This window comes from Solanum dulcamara, chromosome 8, assembly GCF_947179165.1.
Source record: "Solanum dulcamara chromosome 8, daSolDulc1.2, whole genome shotgun sequence".
Classification (NCBI taxonomy): Eukaryota; Viridiplantae; Streptophyta; class Magnoliopsida; order Solanales; family Solanaceae; genus Solanum; species Solanum dulcamara.
Window position 1 is genome coordinate 69,954,764 of NC_077244.1, and position 16,721 is coordinate 69,971,484.

Genomic DNA, 16,721 nt, shown 5'->3' on the forward strand with positions numbered 1-16,721 from the left:
ATTTAGTACTCCCTTTGTTCACTTTTAATTGTCTGCTATACTAAAAATATTATTTCACTTTTAGTATATCAAGATAAAAATATATTTTTTTTCTTCATGTTTCACCCTCAATATTAATTACACATTCCCAAAGCATTTGTTAAGATGTAAGGCTATACATCAAATAATATGAATATTGTGGTAAACTTCTTATATTAATCATTGCTTTTAAGTAGATAAGTAAAATAGAACAGAGAGGATAAATAGACCTCCAAAATTAAAATTTTTAATGTCAGGTGAACCAGGGTCAGATAATAATATAAAACGGAGAGACAAGTGTAGATGAATTTTGATGTGAATTAGAGGTAGAAGCTTGATGTGATCCTGCATGTTCCTCTTTTTGGTTTTATATATGGCAAGTTGCTTTCAGCGACATAGACTTGTCAACTTGCTACTATCTTAATCATTCAGTTGGGATCTGCTCCGATAGAAAATCCTCAAGTAATCACTCATTGATAAAATTCAGTCACTATTAAAAAATCATTATTGAAAAATGTTAAGTGGCTATTTCCAAAAAAACTTGTTGAAAAATTACCAAAGACTGTTGGTGTGGCTGGCCTACATGTTGTGGACATATAGGGAAAGGACAAATTAAGAGACACAAAATTGACAACACCAACATAAGTATCTCCAGTATAGCAGTGCCTCTTTTTGTTTTGTTTCAAAACTCCACACTGCATTCTTCACTTTGGTAGTTTGTGTATTGTCACAGTTGATTCCGTGAAGGGACAGTGAGAGTACAACTATATATACAATCAACTTTCTCTTCCCCAGTATCTGCACGTGAACCTCCCAATAATTTTTCATGCATTTGTGGGTCCTATATCTTTGTCAGTCGTATTAGATATTGGACGAATTCAGTAGTTTTTGCTTAGATCATATATTATGTTGGAAATATTAAATGGATTGAGTCCATCCATAATGAGTGTTAATTAGCCCGTTAGTTTGTACTCCTCCTAAATCCTAGCCTATATGTATAAATATACACTATTATGAGGGTTGGAAGAACAAGAATTTTCCATGTTAGTATGATGGTTAGGGTTTACAATAGAGAAAACACACTACATTTTTTGAGGATATCTAGGTTGTGACTAAAGGGATCGGTGTTCATTCATTTTGTGAGAATTCTCATTGGTGACACGAATTGCGATCATTGTAGATCTGTAAATCTCCTAAATAATATTAACCAATTCGAGATACTACATATTTGTATTAGCAAATCCATTCAATACGTATTAGTAATAAATCCCAAAAGCAGTAACTAAAATGAATTATGGATTCGTAGCAAGCTAATAATTCATAAACTTTAAATTTTAACTTTGCCTCAGTACTCACCAGCCTCTCTTTTTGTTCTCATGCTTAATTCCAACTCCTAAGAATCTCATCCACACTCCACTCTCTCTCTCTCCATTCTCTTTTCTCATTCTTCCCATCTTTTCTTATTTTCCCTTCATTCCTAAATACCTTCAAATTCCATCTTCAAAAGTTGCAAGCTTTAATAAACAATGTCTTTTTGTCCATATTCAGTTTTTCTTCTTCTTTTCATTCTGCTCACTTCAAGAAATGGCGCATCCAGAAATAATGCAAACAATGAAAAAATTCTTCACCCCAAAAGACTTCAAAGAGCACAGCAGAGCAATAGCCCAAGTTGTTATTCTCAAAAGTCAAGTGAGTTTTTGCATAACAAGATTGTAGAGCTAGCTAGCTAGATAGTCATTCATCATTAATTTATTATTAGAGGACTTTAGTTTTTCTTTCAACACTTTTATGGGGATCTCCTAATAGTTTTGCTTCTTTTCATGCTTTTATAATGCGTGTCACCTTCCACACCCCACCATCTCCACTTTAATTTATTCTTCACTAGGCTTAAAGATAGTTTGTGGAATATCAAGTAATGTTCACTTTTATCTGTCCATTATACTAAAAAAATATATATTTTCACTTCTACTTGTCACTTTTAGCATATCAAGAGAAAAACATGCTCGTTTCATGTTTATCTTTAATATTAGTTACTTATTCTCCAAATCACTTCCTAAGACCTAAGATTAAACATCAATTAACATGAGTATTATGGAAAAAATACTTTTGTTTCTTAAGGGGGAGTGCATAGTCCAAACTGGACAAGCAAAAGTGAATGGAGGGAGTATTTACAATGTTTTCTATGTGATCATATTAACACATGAATATGTGGATGTTGCTATATAAGCCAAGCTTTAGGTTCTTAGAACTCTGTACTAAAGTAATAACTTTTTGTTGGTATAGCATAATTTTATAGTGTTTGATCTTCCCTAACACATAGAATACCAATTTGAACTGTGTTGTCAATTAGAAACATCTTCCTTTTATTCTTCAGAAAGTGAAAATGGAGCAACAATATTGGAAATGCAGCACAAAGATTACTGCTCTGGATCAATTAGTGACATGAACAAAAAAGTGCAGAAACAACTAGTAGCTGATGATATTCGAGTTCGGTCAATACAAGCCAGTATAAAAAACATCATTTCTGGAAAAATTGAATCTTTATCACAAACCCAAATTCCTATTTCTTCTGGTGTCAAACTGCATAGTCTAAACTACATTGTCACAGTAACATTAGGTGGTCGAAACAAGACAGTAATTGTGGACACAGGAAGTGATCTCACATGGGTTCAGTGCCAACCTTGTAAATTATGTTACAATCAACCAGAACCTCTGTTTAACCCCTCTGTTTCTCCTACTTATCACAAAGTTGTATGCAACTCGTCGGCTTGTCAAACTCTTCAGTCTGCAACTGGAAATTCAGGATTATGTGGGACTGATTTACAAGAATGTAATTATGTTGTCAGTTATGGAGATGGATCCTACACTCGAGGCGAACTTGGTCAAGATCATTTGGTTCTTGGAAGTACATCAGTTGAGAATTTTGTCTTTGGTTGTGGGAGGAATAATAAAGGTCTATTTGGTTTAGCATCAGGGCTTATGGGACTTGGAAGAAGTGATCTTTCTTTGATGTCTCAAACATTTGAGACTTTTGGTGGTGTTTTCTCCTATTGTTTGCCTTCAGCTGAAGCCAAGTCCTCTGGCTCATTAGTATTAGGGGGTGACAGTAACACTTCAATTTTCAAGAACTCTACACCTATTTCTTACACTAGAATGTTAGCATATCCACAGCTTTTTAGCTTCTATTTTCTCAATCTAACCGGGGTTACTATCGGTGGGGTGGCTATTCAAGATTCAGCATTTGGGAAAAGTGGGATGATCATTGATTCTGGTACAGTTATCACAAGGTTTCCTGCAACAATATACAAAGCTGTTAAGGCAGAGTTCTTGAAACAATTTTCAGGGTACCCTTTAATCCCAGGAATTTCAATTCTTGATACTTGTTTTGATCTCTCAGCATATGAAGAAGTGAACATTCCCACTGTTAAAATGCAGTTTGAGGGTGGTGGTGAGATGGAAGTTGATGTTACTGGGGTTCTTTATATTGCAAAGAGTGATGCATCACAAGTGTGTTTGGCTCTAGCGAGCCTCCAATATGATGATGAGATAGGAATTATTGGAAATTATCAGCAGAAGAACACTAGGGTCATATATGACATAAACCACTCACAAGTTGGATTTGCAAAAGAGACATGTAGTTTCTGAGTTTCATCATGCAGATAAGACAGTTAATATGACCTAAAATTTCACCCTCTCAAAAGGAAGTTAGTAGTGTGACTTTTTGCCAATGAAATTTCAAGAGTGATTATTTTTCTGAATGTAGAGAAAAAGTAGAGCTTTATCCCTGTTCAATTGTGATATTTCTTGTAAACTTCTGTAATGCAGACTGGAGATCAACTCCTTCCTCTAAACACGAAAACAATATATTAGACAAGATTTTACATGGTAAAGTTAAGACTTGCTTTGAAGCCTGTCCTAATATAAACAGGTTTTAAAACGTTTCAATGGAACGATATATTTTACAGTTACCTTTAAGTAATTCTTATGAGTCATATGATATGTTTTCACAATTAGAATTTTTGTTGCCAAGACATCTTTTATACTGTACAATACTAGTCCTAATGACAAAAAGATGATGAAATTCTTTTTTGTTTGATTCAGAAATGTTTGCTAAGTCACAATTTGGCATACTCTACAGTTTTACAAGCATATAAAAACATGCATTATGCCAACACTGGAATGTCTCGATAATTGAGCCAGTTGTCCTTTTTTTTTTTTTCCTTTTGTTTTCTGAGTACATGGCCCTTGGGCTGTGGGGAAGAAAATGTTATCTGTCCCCTTTTAAAGTACAAAGCACTAATGGTTAATCTTAAGCCCACCCACCAGCCACAAAAAGATTCCTTCTGCTCCTCTTTATAACAGTAAGAACACAGCCATACTAGCAAAAAGATTCCAAGAAACTACAAAATACTGCTACATACAATTTCACAAGGTTAATTTTTCCTAAAGTGTTATGAAGGGATACAAGTACACAACAAATCTAAGCCTTACCGGATGAATAACTTAGCTCAGTCAACTCAACTTGGTACTTCCATCTTGTATATTTTGCTATTTGTGGTCATGTATCCACTAAATGCTGATCGACACTCCTCACAAGAGGAGCCATTTCCATGTTCTGATTTTCCAACATATCGTCACCCTTTTTACTCTTCAACATCTCGGTTGGGAGAATAGAAGCATTTGGATCACTGCTGGGTATCAAAAACAGAATGCAAACTGGAAGTATTCTTAAAATGCTCCGAATCACTATCACTATCCAAAGGTTGTCAAATTGCGTCCTTGTAACATTGAAGGCATGAAGTAAGAGGCCGCCACCCCAGGATGCTGTGAGCATACCAATATGATCAATTGACATTAGCAAAGCAAAAAAAGTTCCTTCAATGCCTGAGGGGCAAAGTTTTGAACTGAGTACAAGGAGAGGCATCCATTTGAGACGCCCAATCATGTGAGAGAATGCTGCATCGCTTACAACAACAACATAATCAGGGATACCAAATTTTAAGTTTACACGTGAGACCAATATTAAATCTACCAGCCCCGAAGCACCATACAGTAACTGAGTCCAGAAAAGTACACCACGAAAAGGATGGTTTTTAAAGGCATTCTGGTAGAGGAGAACACCAAGAAGAGAGCCCACTGCACCAACAGAAGATATGGACCCTACCATCTCCTGCACATGCATAGCAATACAATTCACACTCGTGTTAAGATGATCTTTTCCAACTCGAAAATAAGATAATGGCCAATTTTCAAATAATGAGCTGGAAGTTAGGCCTTGAATCATTTTCAAAGTTGTCAACAATAGGTTGTAGAGATATAATACAAATACCTTTGAGAATGATGGGCCATCCTTTGCATCTGTATACCAGTAAAACATTCCCTCATGAATATGCAAACTCAATGCTAGAGAAATGTACATGTATATACATGGCCTCCAAATATTCTCACATTTCAGTGCCATCCACATAGCCTTACCAGCATCCACGAACTTTTGACTTGCCTGCCACAGAAACATAAATAGATGAGACAAATCGGGGGCAGATGTAGCCCTTTGGCCATGGGTTCATCTGAACTCATAAATGCCGATACGGAGTATGTATATATGTTTTAAAAAATCCTACTAAAATATCAAGAAATATTAGATCTGAACCCATAATTTTAACAATACCACTAGATCCGCCTCCGAGACAAATACGAAAGATGAAAGATTTCTAAGGTGAGCAAAGGCTACTTACACGCTTATGTGCAACATTGTGTACATGAGCTTCACGTGTCAGCATTCCTACCAAAATGACCAGTGCAGCAGGGATGCTTAAAATTCCAAATACCCCCTGGCCAGAGTAACATTATTATTAGTAAACAAGGAAATATACCAGTCACAGTAAAACAGTGACTGGTATTTGAACAGTCAGCTAATCATGCAGCAGAATGGTTCAGTATGATCAAAAAGTAATCTAGAGTAGTTTAAGTTGCCGATATGATTCAGGAAGTAATAAAATTTATTGAGATAGCACTGCCCTAATTTAATGTAAGAGTCTCAGGCTTGACAAATGATTTGACCAATTTCAAACCTCAATGAAAAGACGAAAGAATACTACATACAGAACAAAGTAAAGATAACAAAGAACTCAGTCAACGAACCTTGGATCCAACTCGATGCACCAAAAACCCACTGATTGCATACCCAATCAGTTGCCCCACTGATGAGCTCAGACCACACAAGCTTTGCATGTCACTAGCAAGAGAAGGATGGCTTATGCTGTTCTCCGTCACACAAGCATCAATAGTCACATCTGCTATTGCCACTCCCGCACTGCCAGCCATTAGGCACAACAAAGCAAATGCGAGGTGTAAGTTCTGGTTGATTGACAGACTAAGCATAGCGACAACACCAATGAAACCTAAAGAACAAAGGGAGGTAAGTCATAAGAATTATTTTCTGTTTTCCATTACAGCATCTGGAAGTTGGAGACTATTGAATTCTTAAGTGGCTAAACAAATTACATCAAATTAAGACCAGGACAAAAACTAGAAAAAGCACCAAGGATATGTTCTCTTTTGATTCCATGCATAAGACGAAAAAATGTAAATATGGTTCTTTGTCTTATCAATTTCATCCTTCACACTTGGCTTTACATAATTTGACAATAAAGTAACTGGATTAATGACTTGACTCTTGAGTGGTTCCCTTTCATGCTTTGGAGACTTCACATAATTAAGAGTTCCTCATTCTCCCAGTGTAATTTACAGCTGCAAGGCTGTTTTGCTGGAAAGACAGCATCCAACATACGACAATTTGAAAAATATAATTTACTACCTACCCACACATAGTGTGACTGATTTTCTTTAACAGCAAATAGATAATTCAATGTTGAGACCTCACTACCTATTTTTGTGATGGTCACAGTCCCTCAGCTGATTTGTCAGAAACTAAAGATTTGGAACTTTAACTCTCGTTTCTATGGTAAATTAAACCAAATGGAGAAATATCAAATATCTTCGTCATAATGAATGGCCTCAGAAACTTTTGCATATCTTCGCTGTTCAAGACTGTTTTGTGGAATGTAATCTAATGAAGTCTACTTATGTCTGACAAAGCATTTAAACACCCCGATATGAACTTATATCACCCGCATTTTGTATTTGGGAGATACATTAATTTGTTAGTTGCAAATGTATCAGAAGCATTACCCTTACACAGAACCAAAAGCTAAGTTTAGATATTGGCAAATTTGAATAGCTGAACCCAATTTTCACAAGCCAATTAAGCAGAAAGTGGTGTAAAGAAAGAGAGGAAAATAACTCTTGACAAGAAGGGATTGAACTACTTTGAGCCATGAGCCAATAACTTCTCTCCCGCTTTCTGGTGTTAATGTTTTCTTCTTGTAACTATATTACTCTTCAAGCACCAAAAGTTTATCACAGTTACCATGATGCACTAACCTCCCGGCCTTTGTGAATCAGGCTCATCAAGTCATTTATATAGACAAACATTACAAGTGGCAGTTGGTATTGCTACAATTTTAGCAATCCAAGTTGTAATTCTTTTGGTTTAAAATGTAATAGCAATTTATGATTCTAAGGAAAACTCAAATTAAGAAAAATGTGAACTCAATTTTCTTTCTTAATAATGTTCTCTACTAGCCTTTCAAACAGTCTATATCTTAAGATATATTAATGTATGATGTAAAGAAGCTACACCCATTGAATTGTATTTTAGGTCAGTTAGTGAATAGCAAACTCATTCCAGACTCAGGAATCAAACCAAGGTACATATTCACTTTATCTTCTTTCCTCCCCTATTCTTTTCCCACTGTCTAAAGTCTTTGCCTGTACTCTTCATTAATTGTTTTACCCCCTTGTTCCTTCTAATTGCAGATAAAGTCTTTGCCTCTAGTCTTCATTAAGAAGGAAGACCTTCAATTGTAATCTTTACTCTTCATATCATCCCAAAGAGCATATGAATTGAAAAAATATTCTTATTTTTTGAAGTTCAAAACTGCCATGAGCAAGCTCCATAATACTAGAGTCGGTATGACCTCAGTGAGAGATCAAATTCTTTAGCATTCAATTTTTTTAAAGGTCTCCTTGATCTGGACAACAGAACATAGGTAAAGAGATAGCTTCTTAACCATCCTTTAGAATTTCTTGAACAAGGAGCAGAGACCATGGTTACTTCTCTCTCACACTATTTTTCTTATTGGTGAGAGAAACACAATAAGAAGGCAATGAGAGGTCACTATCGGGAAAACACATAAATATTCCTCCATCTCCCAGTGACATCATATTAATGAGGTATTGAAGAATCATCATTACTATGGATTCCTGAGAGGGACCAGCTTCTGAAAACTATCGTTACTATTCTACAGCTAGTATAAACAACTCATATCACAAAATGGCAGCTTGGGACAAGATTGGAGTTCCTTGGCATATCATAGATACAGGATATTTAACAAAGACAAAGGATTAGTCAAGTCATATTTGTAATGCAGATATAAACCCCAAGCTGGTCTTCACGATTGATCTTAATTTGATGGCTTTACTAATGCTTAATGGTGAAATACACTTCAGCGTTACCATATTATCAACGCTTTACAAAGGATAAAATCATAGTTGTATCATAAAGAAGAAACAAAACTGAGAAAAACAGATTCAAATTAAATTGTGATTCTTCCTTGATTTGGAAGGCGTTCATCTAAGCAAACAAACCCCAAGCATTCACAACTAAAATCTTGAAAAGGGATCACAAGAAAAAAAACTGATTGCATGGTCAAAATTGAAGATTAATTAAGACACTTGTAACAAAGAACATGAAAAATTATATATATATATATATATATATATATATATACAAACAGAACTGAAACTATTTAGGCTTAGTACTAATATTGAAAATTAATCATGCTTTATCCAAAGTTTCATCTCTTCTAAATGAACAGTGCCAGCGGGCATTAGCTGTTGCAGAAGCATAAAGCACAAAATTGACTTATTTAAGCTAAAAGTTAAAACAGATTTCATTTGCAAATGATGAACTTACCACCAAGAATGAAGTATGGGCGCCTCCTATATCCTAAAATAGGAAGAGTATCGGTTAAAAGTCCCCAAAGAGGTTTTACAACCCAAGGCAATTGAATAATTCCAAAATAAACTTGAGCTTCAGATGGCTGTAACTTCTGTTCATCTTTCATATAATACTGCGTACTAATTCGGCTCAGCCCCAAACTCATACCCTGATTTATTCCATACAAAATAACCACAGACGAAACAAAACTCCAGTGTAACTCCTCATTTAGCTTCCTTAACCAATAAAATTGCCGCAGAATCAGACCTAAGATTCTATCTTTCGGCTTCTTGTCTCTGTGAAGTTGACCCTCAAATGAAAGTGCACCTTCTTGGCCCATTATTGAAGTGGTTCCGATGACAACAGACGAGATTCAGATCTGAAAATTTAGTCTCTGCGCAGTACTGTAGGATTATAGTGTGATCAAAGGAGGATTCGGTATTCGAGAAACATGATGAACTGAATTCGGGTACACTGGGTGATGGAGACCGGTGAAGTCAATTTGACGGAATGGGAAATACGATGACCAACAAAAAAGCGGGCCGAACAACCGAACAAATCGATGTGTTAGACTTGAATGGTAAAAGCTTTTTTGAGCCTAAATTCAAATTCGCCTACAAAAGTATCACTTTAAAAGCAGCGATTTCGTATCCAAAGGTAAGCTTTTAGCTCAATTAAAAAGGTTCCAACTGTATTTAATCTATTTTAATTTTTGACATACTTCAATTTCTTTTCTGATTTTCTGCATTGTTTGCTCTACCTTTGCCAACTTTTTCTCATATACTCTTGTTTGGATGGTTGTTACATCTTTTTTGAGTATACAAAAATCTTAGTAGTTGAGTTAGTTAAATAGTTAAACTTTCACCATGACTTTGATTTTCTATCTTGAAATCCTCATCAAATCTCCTAAAAATGATAAATCTCTAGAATTGAGGACTCCTTGCATTCTTGCTCTGTGACACACTCTGGGCTGAGTCAGGTATTGGTTGGAAACAAGCTGGGAGGCCCATGAACCAAAGCGATGGGCTGGGCCAATTCTAGCATTTTGAAGTCCAAATTTTTCTAGACCCCAAATTACAATTTACAGGTCAAGAAAATACTAATACTTTTGAGCTTTTTCTTTTCAGTATTTATTTTCCCATGCAATTTTAATAAAGATGACTAGGTTAGATTGGTTGGCCCACCATGTACTGGTCCCGCCGGTTAGAGGTTCTGGCAAGGAATTGTCCCAGTCATCCTGGAAAATTAGCTTGCCCAATTACATTTTGTCCAATTGACCGGTTTAGCTGTAGTTAAAGGAAAACGAAGTACATATTTAACTAAAACACCTGTCTTTTACGCCGATATTATGAGTGTGGTCGGTAGGGAGGAACATATTTTTCAAAATTATTTTTGGAGTTTTTCATTTTCGTTTCATCAGCTTTTAGAAAATTCTCCCTTTATTCCATATTAACTAAATTTTTAGAGCATTTTTTATTGTATAAAATAGTTAAATTGTTCAAAGTTCAAGAGAAATATTTGAATCTTTTTTCATGTTTATCTTTTCCATTAATGAAGTTTTATAATTTTCTAAGAGCTAAACTATGCTATTTACAAAGTTATACTCCAATAAGTGATTATTTGTATTTCTGATTTCACATTTAATCATCTTTATGAGGTTGATTAAACAAAAGGATAATAGAAGAAAATATGATTCAAATTTTTTTCCTTAAATATTTTTCTTAATATGTGTGTATTATCTTAGAAATTTAATTAATATAGAATAAAGAGAATATTTTTTATAAAAAAAACAAGTTGAACAAGTGACATGTGTCCTCCTATATATCCTCTAACATACTTTATCTTCACTTCCCACTCCCTTAGCCCCCATCCTCACCACCCCATACCCCTACCTTCATACCATGTCATATAATATTTTTCTAAATTATATATTTATTTATACCGAATACACCCTGTATGTACCATGGCTCAGGATATAGGACTAGGACCCAACATAATGTGAAAGACATGTGCAAAGTCATTAGTAAAATTTAAATAATTGAGGACAAGGATGAGTCAATAATGGCCAATGGAGAAGTGGAGTGACGACTTGTCAAGTAGATTCTCCCACTTTAATTTTATTTGCATCGACAAATACGCCACAAGCCCTAACTCTTTAGTGGATCCTTACTATTTATATATTCAGCTCTCCAATTTAGTCCTTATCTTTTCCTCCCCTCTTTTACCATCTCTTTCAACATATCATATTCTTCATTTTCTACCTTATATAATTTTTTGGAAGTGAGTGTTTTTCGAAAAAATGTCTGCAACAAAGTCGGAAACGTGTAAAACCTTGTTTTAGAGATCAAGCCTTGAAAGTTGACACTAAAGTTTATATCACCATGTCATCATAATTATAGTAAGTAATATTTTATTTTCAAAGAGAGAGAAAAACAAATAAACGTACGAACATTGATCGAAGGTCGGACCATACATATTATATATATACAAATATAAACCCCACTATATTTAGTCCACTTTCTATATAGTACTTTTGCCTATTTACTTCACTACTAAATTAGCAATCAAGATTCCACACATTTGGGCAAACTTTCATATAAATAATATGGCAAAAACCTCAAACCCGAGTAAACAAAACACTTGTTTAAGCAACAGCAGTACCGATAATGGCATTTCTAAAGGGACGAGGAAGCGAAAAGCCGCCTCCAAAGCCTCCCTGCCTCAACGACGTAGTTCAATCTACAGAGGTGTCACCAGGTATATGTATCTTCATTTCCATTATAATTTGATTAATATTCGTTTTATAAGATGATAAGTTGGTAGTATTTTTATCTGCTGGATGTGTACGAATATTAGGCACCGGTGGACGGGTCGATATGAAGCTCATTTATGGGATAAAAATTGCTGGAATGAGTCGCACACTAAAAAAGGAAGACAAGGTTCACCTTCTTTTTTTTTCTCTCTTTAATTTCCTAATGGGAGTTGTAATAGTGAAAATAAGAAAGCTTACCTGCTACCAGCAGTAAAAGGAGATCGTGTAAAATTTTCTTTATGTTGATAATTTGATATGATGATGTTTGCAAAAAAAATTTAAATAAATGAATTATAAATAAAAGCTGAAGAAATAAGAATATTATTGATGAATAAAATGTGAGTACAAATTTGTTTGTTCAATTGATTGTTATTTCTGAATTTTCTCCTTTATTCGAGAGTCATTAGTAGTGTATATGACATAGATTTGACCTCCATCGTGATTCAAGGGCCGTTGGTGGAGTATTTCTTGAACTAGCTAGGATGATTTGAACTTGATCTCCACGAAAGAATTTGTGGATCTTCTTGAAGTATTTGATTATCAAGAATACTTTAGCATATTTTGATCTTTTTATGAATATTCCATGAATTTTGTGGAATTTTCGAGATGTCTTTTCCAGTATATAGGCATGAATAGGATTTAGAATAGAGTAGCCTCTAAGAAATCCAAACTGAAATGTGACTTGTCTCGTAGAGTTATACAAAATTTCAATGTGATGTATTTAGCTTTAACTCTTTTTTAATTTGTTATTTGTTTCCTATTTTCTTTTTGGTAAATATTTTTTTGGTTTCCTATATAGTGATCATTATTATTTTGTTATGATGTTGTTCAACGCATCTGATTGGAAGTTTTTCTTTCTGTTTGGTTGCTCTTGCGTAAATGGTGGTTGTGATGACATCCTATTAAAATGCAGTATATTTGGGTAAGTTTTCTATCACTATCATTCAAATAAAATTTTATTTTGTGTTTTGGAATTATTAAGAAATATTTCATTATGAAAAACCTTCTTGCATATCTATTCCGATTTTCCATTTCTAAAAGGGGAATTAAGTTCAAATTGTTTAAAAGAAAGTAAACATATTGGTGCTATTGCTACAATAAGTTGATCTTATCTTATTTTTTGAAAGGGGCCTACGATGAGGAAGAAGCAGCCGCACGTGCATATGACTTGGCAGCATTGAAGTATTGGGGTCAAAACACAATCCTTAATTTCTCTGTAATTTAATCTTCCAGCTTCTATTTACTCAATATATATATTAGTGCAAATTTATGTTTTAACAATAATCTCCAAATTCTTATTTGTTTTTCCTTTGGTTATGAATCATCATGTAGGTGTCGACGTATGAAAAAGAGATAAAAGAAATGGAAGGTCAATCAAGAGATGAATATATTGGTTCTTTGAGAAGGTCCATATATAGAAACAAAACTTCCAGCCTTTCCTTTATATTTGTACTAATTTAAGTAAATAATGAGAGTTTTATTTTGCAGGAAAAGTAGCGGATTTTCAAGAGGAGTTTCGAGATACAGAGGCGTAGCTAGGTACGTAATTAATTAATCAATATCTCGGGGAAAAAAATAAAAAATGTTTTTTTAATTTGCCGTCATACATTATAACATTTTCTTGGCTAGAGTTGATTGTGAGTGAATCCCCATGTCCTCCTCCAACTAGTATCAAAATACTCTTCGTTTTAATTTGTCAGAATTCAAAAAATTGTCAAAAAAATTAAAAATATTCTCCGTAAACGGATAAAAAAAGAAAAATAATACAACCAATTAAACGAAAGTACAGTATATTATGCACCGTATCTAACCAAATATTTGGCACTTGAAACTTTGCCTCAAAAAGTTGACTTGTGGTAGTCTAAAAGTGCTGCATCCTTTCATTAAAGCCACTGGCCCACCCTTAAAAATGAAAATGAAAGTGAAGGATCATTGAGTTGCTTTGGCCAGCCATCTAGGAGGGTCTTGGAGGAGCTCTGTCAAAATACTAGTATAGTATAAAATGATAATTTTACTATATCATTTCTAATTATTATAAGTTATCTAAACGTTGGAAAATGAATAGAACGAGTAAAATAAGCATAAAATAATAAACTAGACTCAACAAATAAAGTGGACAAAACGAAGTGAGTATAAAATTTCCCAATTTATATCCGATTCTATATCATAAAGCAATTATTTGATTCAGTTTTGCCACCAAACTAGAAGTTTTTGTTTGTGTCAAGGGGATTCAATAAAAGGTTTTATGTTTATTATATGTAAAAAGTTTTGCTCTTAACTTACTTTCTCATTATAATTTTCAAGAAGAAAAGAATTCATCATGTTGAACATTTGAACTCCCTTCAGACCATTTAACTTTGTCCTTTGGGGATGCAGTGATAAAATGAAGCTTGAAACTCTGGACGTGTATAAGAAAGCCTATATAATTTTTCAAACTTGCAGCTAACATGCCCATCAGTCCTTCCCATTAACTCCTGTGCCATTTGATATGTCATCCTGATCTTGACTTTGAACTTTTTTATACAATGTTTCACGCCTCTTTTGAACATGTGCTTCCAGTTTCACCACATATAAAGTTAAAAAGATTAAGATTAATTTTCATCAACATGAAAAATCCATTTGTTAATTACCGAAAAAAATTTCCATTTAATTTATATTTCTTTCTTTTATATATTTTTAATGTATTTTTTATTACCTACGCCAATTCTTTGTGTAACCAAATTTTGTATATTATACTCATATTTGTAGACACCACCACAATGGACGATGGGAGGCTCGCATTGGCAGGGTGTTCGGTAACAAGTATCTCTACCTTGGAACATATGGTACGTACGTACTATATCCGTACAAAAAATTGTATATATTTTTCTGCTTTTTATCTGTTGGATTAATTTTTATTCCATTGTCACATGTCAAATAACTAGTAGAATGTAATAAAAACAAAAAACAAAAGATAAAATTCATATATTTAGGACACAATAGGCAGGTAGAACTAAGAGTGGACGTATATGGTATTTGATTCTATATTTTTAAAGTTCAATTTCGATAATTCAAGTGATTGATTTATGTCCATATATCCCTAATTAGAATGATTAATGCAAGTCTCTAGTGATATTATTCTTAAATGCAATTAGAAAATGAAGTCTATATGTATTATATTTGATTGCAACAGCCAACATGCATGGAGCTAGAGCTTATTATAGTTGTGTTTATATAATACCAAATGGGTACAGTTACCAATTAAGGACGAATATATATTTAATGTTAAAAGACCCAAAAGAATCCAAAGATAGAAATGTAAACAGAAACTAAAGTCAAATTAGAGAAGATCGAACAGGTAAGAAGTTGGGTTAATTATATATTAGTTGGTGGTTGGGTATATAGATCACCAACTTTGAACTGCTAGGTCTGCTATTTAACACTGTCCATGAGGCTATGAGCCATGAACATCAATTTTGTCCTGCTCAATTTATTAATTGTTTATAATAATTGAGATTGATGTTTATAATTAAAGAAGATAAACATATTTTATCTGGTTAACTTAATTATGTAATAGACAAATGAAAATATACGCAATAGTTTTTTCAAAATTTGAATCGAAAGTGTATATAATTAGATTACTTTATTAAGAGTTGGGGTGTTGAATTAGAATAACAAGACTTAGTTCGAGTGTTTAAATGGAATATCATATAAAGTTTAAGGGGTCGCCTATGTATTATGAGGGGATCGATGTTTCACACAAATTATGCAATATACTATATACATTATACAAATATGTGTAGACTATAGACCTAAAATAGAAAATATATATATATATATATATATATATCTTTTGCACAGGATAAACAGAAAATATGATTGATCACGCAAAGTATTACTCCATCAAACAAGCTTGAATCACTCATTTATTTTTAATTACTTTTTAACATTATATGATAGTTAAGTAAATAATAATAATTAGCATATGCACATTGTAGGTAGTGAAGAGGAAGCAGCAATGGCATATGATATGGCAGCAATAGAGTATCGAGGACGAAACGCTGTTACAAACTTTGACCTCAGCCGTTACATCAACTCTGTAGTTCCAAACCCTATAAGCAACCCTAATGACATGAATCCCATGAGTAACACCAACGGTGAAGATAAAACATCGGTCGTAGACTGCCCTGAAACACCACCGGAGGTCGAGAAATGTCGGACGAGTATTTTCCCCGATGACATACAAACATACTTTGACTGTCAAGATTCGAGTAGCTTTGTGGAGGATAGTCATATTATTTTTGGAGATTTAGAGTCATTTGTGTTGCCTATGATGTTTGAATGTCACGACCTTGATAGGTAACGTAGAGGCATGAATGAACAATAATTGTCACACATTTAGTATAGGTGAAAGAACACCAGAATTCATATTGATTACATGAGGAATTAATTGTTTCTTAGTTTTGATTTTTTGAAGAATTAACTATTGTTTATAATTACAAGAGAGGAGAGAAATAAAAGGTATAGAGTATTATTTATGTTTCTTAGTAATTTGTTTTTCTTCAGATGAATGACGTTCATGTAGTCTGTAGAGTTTAGGAGTTAACTAATTAGCTAGTAATTAGTACTTACTACATTTCTGTACTTAATTAATACTTCATATTATATTTTAGGACACTTTTCGTTTCGAGATCAAATCAATTTTGATCGACATTTCAAAATATAATTTTTTATTAACATGAGATAAATTGTAATTCATTATACAATTTTTGCATATGTAAATTTTAATTTTAAATATTGAGTTAATTAATCTAATTAAATTTTAGGCATAATATATCTTTTAACTTGGCC

General features: G+C 33.7%; 3 protein-coding genes across 4 annotated transcripts; 2 read left to right on the top strand and 1 right to left on the bottom strand.

The window, feature by feature from the left end:
- Window positions 1-1,294: 1,294 nt before the first annotated feature.
- LOC129898731 (aspartyl protease family protein At5g10770-like) lies at window positions 1,295-3,810 on the top strand. Its single transcript, XM_055973379.1, has 2 exons — window positions 1,295-1,707; window positions 2,393-3,810. Exons 1-2 carry the CDS (start codon window positions 1,545-1,547, stop codon window positions 3,661-3,663), a joined length of 1,434 nt encoding a protein of 477 aa, XP_055829354.1. The 5' UTR covers window positions 1,295-1,544; the 3' UTR covers window positions 3,664-3,810.
- LOC129898729 (probable folate-biopterin transporter 3) lies at window positions 3,225-9,751 on the bottom strand. 2 transcript variants are annotated; one of them, XR_008769436.1, is made up of 6 exons: window positions 9,056-9,751; window positions 6,160-6,419; window positions 5,754-5,849; window positions 5,348-5,518; window positions 4,510-5,188; window positions 3,225-3,310 (listed from the first exon to the last, which is right to left on the bottom strand). XR_008769436.1 is itself a non-coding variant. In XM_055973378.1 (5 exons), the coding sequence occupies exons 1-5, from the start codon at window positions 9,417-9,419 to the stop codon at window positions 4,577-4,579; spliced, it is 1,503 nt and encodes a 500-aa protein (XP_055829353.1). In that variant the 5' UTR covers window positions 9,420-9,751; the 3' UTR covers window positions 4,188-4,576. The 2 variants fall into 2 exon arrangements, 1 of the variants encoding a protein (XP_055829353.1); XM_055973378.1 differs by lacking the exon at window positions 3,225-3,310 and having other exon boundaries at window positions 4,188-5,188.
- Window positions 9,752-11,406: 1,655 nt separating this feature from the next.
- Window positions 11,407-16,408, top strand: LOC129898732 (AP2-like ethylene-responsive transcription factor At1g16060). The gene is made up of 8 exons (XM_055973380.1): window positions 11,407-11,836; window positions 11,936-12,018; window positions 12,805-12,813; window positions 13,019-13,107; window positions 13,224-13,297; window positions 13,380-13,430; window positions 14,640-14,716; window positions 15,869-16,408. The coding sequence occupies exons 1-8, from the start codon at window positions 11,685-11,687 to the stop codon at window positions 16,231-16,233; spliced, it is 900 nt and encodes a 299-aa protein (XP_055829355.1). The 5' UTR covers window positions 11,407-11,684; the 3' UTR covers window positions 16,234-16,408.
- The last annotated feature ends 313 nt before the right edge of the window (window positions 16,409-16,721 follow it).

Bases quoted from the DNA above. Each gene is read 5' to 3' on its own strand.
- LOC129898731 (XM_055973379.1), top strand. From the start codon at position 1,545: ATGTCTTTTTGTCCATATTCAGTTTTTCTTCTTCTTTTCATTCTGCTC. The intron at 1,708-2,392 runs GTGAGTTTTTGC...TTTATTCTTCAG, and splicing joins TTGTTATTCTCAAAAGTCAA to AAAGTGAAAATGGAGCAACA.
- LOC129898729 (XM_055973378.1), bottom strand. From the start codon at position 9,419: ATGGGCCAAGAAGGTGCACTTTCATTTGAGGGTCAACTTCACAGAGAC. The intron at 5,519-5,753 runs GTAAGTAGCCTT...TTTCTGTGGCAG, and splicing joins ACAATGTTGCACATAAGCGT to GCAAGTCAAAAGTTCGTGGA. The intron at 5,189-5,347 runs GTATTTGTATTA...ATGCATGTGCAG, and splicing joins ATGGCCCATCATTCTCAAAG to GAGATGGTAGGGTCCATATC.
- LOC129898732 (XM_055973380.1), top strand. From the start codon at position 11,685: ATGGCAAAAACCTCAAACCCGAGTAAACAAAACACTTGTTTAAGCAAC. The intron at 11,837-11,935 runs GTATATGTATCT...TACGAATATTAG, and splicing joins ATCTACAGAGGTGTCACCAG to GCACCGGTGGACGGGTCGAT. The intron at 13,298-13,379 runs GTCCATATATAG...TTTATTTTGCAG, and splicing joins TATATTGGTTCTTTGAGAAG to GAAAAGTAGCGGATTTTCAA.